At 32.8% G+C, this 3,490-nt stretch overlaps 1 protein-coding gene across 1 annotated transcript; it reads right to left on the bottom strand.

Moving 5' to 3' along the window:
* Positions 1–465: 465 nt before the first annotated feature.
* On the bottom strand, positions 466–1,379 carry LOC107024486 (pectinesterase inhibitor 3). Its single transcript, XM_015225475.2, has one exon. The coding sequence runs from the start codon at positions 1,204–1,206 to the stop codon at positions 643–645; it is 564 nt and encodes a 187-aa protein (XP_015080961.1). The 5' UTR covers positions 1,207–1,379; the 3' UTR covers positions 466–642.
* Positions 1,380–3,490: the final 2,111 nt, after the last annotated feature.

Genomic DNA, 3,490 nt, shown 5'->3' on the forward strand with positions numbered 1-3,490 from the left:
ATTTGACGAATGTAAGATTTTTTTCACATGTGGTTCGGTATGAACTAATCTGGCATTTTAAGGCTCTCTTTTGTAAGTTGTTCGTCTAATTTTCTGGTATAAACATTTAAATTATTTACACCGACACCATAACATAAAATGGTCCATAATTTTTGTCATCAATTAAATCTGACCTGCCCATCCCATCTTACAACAGGTCAAAAATTGGGATGAAAGTTATTTCGAGATTAATTATTTCGAAATAAATTATTTCACACTAATTTTTATATTATCCGATACTTCCTACCAAGCCAAAATAAAATAATTTTTGCATTTTATTTCTGAAATTATTATATTTTATATTTTGTAGCAAACGAATCCAAGCTAAAAATGTCGAAAAAGCAACATTATTGGCGCTATGGATCATAAGCGCTGGCAAAAAATGAGATAAGTTTGTCTCGTAAAATCAAATAAGAGCAAGGCCAATTGGAATTTACGCAATTCTTACCTTATAAATATTGCACCATTAATAATACTGGTTTCTAACATATAAAATACATAGTTACCACCGTAAAAGAAAGAAAGAACAACCAAATACATTAAGCTCTCGCTATGTCCCCCACGATTGTTTCTCGTGGTAATGTTAATTAACCGAAATACTGATCAAGGATGAGTAATTTTGTTTGGAGAATCATCAAGTCGATTGATAAGGTAAAGTGCATTACTAGTAACTCTAGCAACATTAGTAATCTTTCGTTTCACATCAGACCTGATTTTGCCATCAATTTCGTTGAATCCATCAAGACATGTATCTTCGTTTGTCAAAGCAGCACTTACCCACGTCTCCAAATTGCTCATTTGCCACTTAAATGCATTTCCCCTGCGTACATGTTTAAGTTCTGACAAACTCTTCCTCAGCTCCTCCATCGAGTCACCCATCTGTTCGATACAATCACTCAATGCCCCTTTCTCTCTTTTGCTTTCCACTTTCACCCGAGACAGGAACCCCGACGCTTTACGTGCTCGAGAAAGGGTAATTTTCACCGCGGCTTGAGCTAAATCCTGCGGGGTGTTAATGGGTGAGTCCGAGTATGAAGAGAGTGTTCTGATGCAAATTGTGGGATAGCTGGCGTGCACGCACGAAGAGCGGACAATGTCACTAACAGAAGAAGAAGATGTAGTTACTGATGAAATTAGAAAAAGAGAAACAAGTAGAGTTTTCATCATTTTTGTGAATGTATGTGTTAATAGGCTGTTGGTAGGAAGCAAAGTATTGTATTGTATTATGATTTACGAGGGAGACAAAAAAACAGAGAGATTAGCTGTGATTTATTTAATTTTAGGGGTTGGTGAATTGATGAGAATGCATTTATTTATACGCCTTCAAATATTAGCTTGGCTTGTTTCCCATCCTCATTTTAGTCTTACACGTATTTAAACCAAGATATTTATTATCATGTGAGTTTTCACTCTTATAATTAGACAATTATGGAAAAACATTTACGTTTGAGGTATCACATAGTTGGGACCTTGACAGATAATGGGCAAGAAGTGAATGCACCGCCCCTCAAAGTGTGACGAAACTGTTTTTTCCTAAATCAGAAATTTCAGATTTTAGTTGTGATATAAAAAAATTTATGATAAACTGCGTTATCTTTAAATAAAAATATTATTTAATATAAATTTAAATTAATTGAACAAATTCTTTTTAAAAAAAATACCAGAAAGCAGTAAATTACTGTTCTCTCTTTCATTTATCCAGCAGTGGCAGGTTGGCACTTGTCTATTATTGGTTATTATCTCTTAGATGTACATACCAGCCAATTGGGGGGAAATGGGACAATGGAAAGAAAATAGGGCAGCAATTATTTATCATGTAGGGTCCAAGAGTTCAGTTTATTTAGTACTATTATTTTATATTTTAAGACGAACAATATTTAGTTAGATTTTGACCATTTAACCCCACAACACACAAGGTGCAATATTTGACATGGCTGCCAGGTGCCGATTGATCACATGGACGACAAGTTGTAAAAATCTTTACTTTCTATTTTACATACACATACACATACACATAGTGCTGTTTAATTTGTAATGATAAGTTTCTAGTATTTCATAAGCTATTTATATTTTATACTAGGCATGATTGTATAAATATTTATTCACATCATTTGTTCATGCATCTTAGATCCTTGGTAATTTCCATGGCATATCTATATTGATGAAGGATATGTGTTTACCCTTAAAATGGGATGGAGGGAATAATTTATAAAAAAAAAACTTCAAATAAATTTGACATGATTTTCCCCTCCTCTGTGATGAATCTCATTGTATTTTTTCACCTAGTTGATCCATGAGAACTGTAAATTGTCAACAATACAGGCACAATTAAAAATAAAACAAATTGAGAAAAATCGTTATCCAGCAGCGATTTCAGTTTTTCTTTTTAAAAGAAAGAAATTGAAAAAAACGTTGCCCATGCAGCGACTTCAATTTTATTTATTTTTTGATAAAATCACCTTGTTCGAAAGACATCGCTCCTCTCCTTCGAGAGCGATTTTGTCTTTTTGATTAAAATTTATTTTGACTTTGAACTCTCTTAAACAAGCTAGTTCTGCTTTCTAGTTTCATCTTCGGATCTTAGTTAATAATGTTAGGCTAGTGGAAGATTTTTCTTTTTCTTATGTTATTCTTTACTGTAGCGTGGGGTCTGGGTCCCCTCTTTCTCCCCCATAAATGTTCATTTACATGAAAAAGTAGTGCACCTGCCTAATGCCACCAATTTCATTTCCAGGCCAAAAATGTTAACAAGTCATTTTAAAATGCTAAATTTGCTCTTCATGTTCACCAAATGATTATTTTGACATGACTCTAATTGATTCTCATTTGAGAATTACTGTCCAACTGATACACAACAACAACTAATGAGTGATGTTAATTACAATATGCATGCAGAGCACATAAATGTTCATGAATAGCTGAGCAACACTTATTGGTGTTGTGCATTACCAGATCCAAATAACAAGGACTTCATTTACCATGGAACCCTCTGGGACTATTAGAGCATTATTTCTTTGCTTAATTTGTTGAAGAGAAATAATTATTAGGAAAAGTTCTCATTGCTATGTGGTTATAAGTCAAAGTTAATTGACATTAGAGATGGCCATATCGCAAAGCAATTCCAATTTTAACCTGCGAAGAACTCATCCTGCAGCCTCACATAACAAAATTTCATGCCTCAATCACGGCATAATATCTGATGCATATTTGTTTTGCAGAACTTACTAATTTCCCCTCAAAATTCTATCCAAAATAGTGGCCTGACATTATTAAAACTTGTGTTGTTGTTTGAAATCTATATATACTATTAAATCATATGTTTAAATATAATATTTTTATTATAGAATAATTATAGTTTTAGTAGATTATATATTCATTTATAATATCTATTTATTAATAAAAAGATGATTTAGTGGACAGAGTTTTAGCATATACACAGAATTAAATCATA

Source organism: Solanum pennellii, chromosome 7 (assembly GCF_001406875.1).
Source record: "Solanum pennellii chromosome 7, SPENNV200".
In the NCBI taxonomy this organism is placed as follows: Eukaryota; Viridiplantae; Streptophyta; class Magnoliopsida; order Solanales; family Solanaceae; genus Solanum; species Solanum pennellii.

Bases quoted from the DNA above. Each gene is read 5' to 3' on its own strand.
- LOC107024486 (XM_015225475.2), bottom strand. From the start codon at position 1,206: ATGATGAAAACTCTACTTGTTTCTCTTTTTCTAATTTCATCAGTAACT.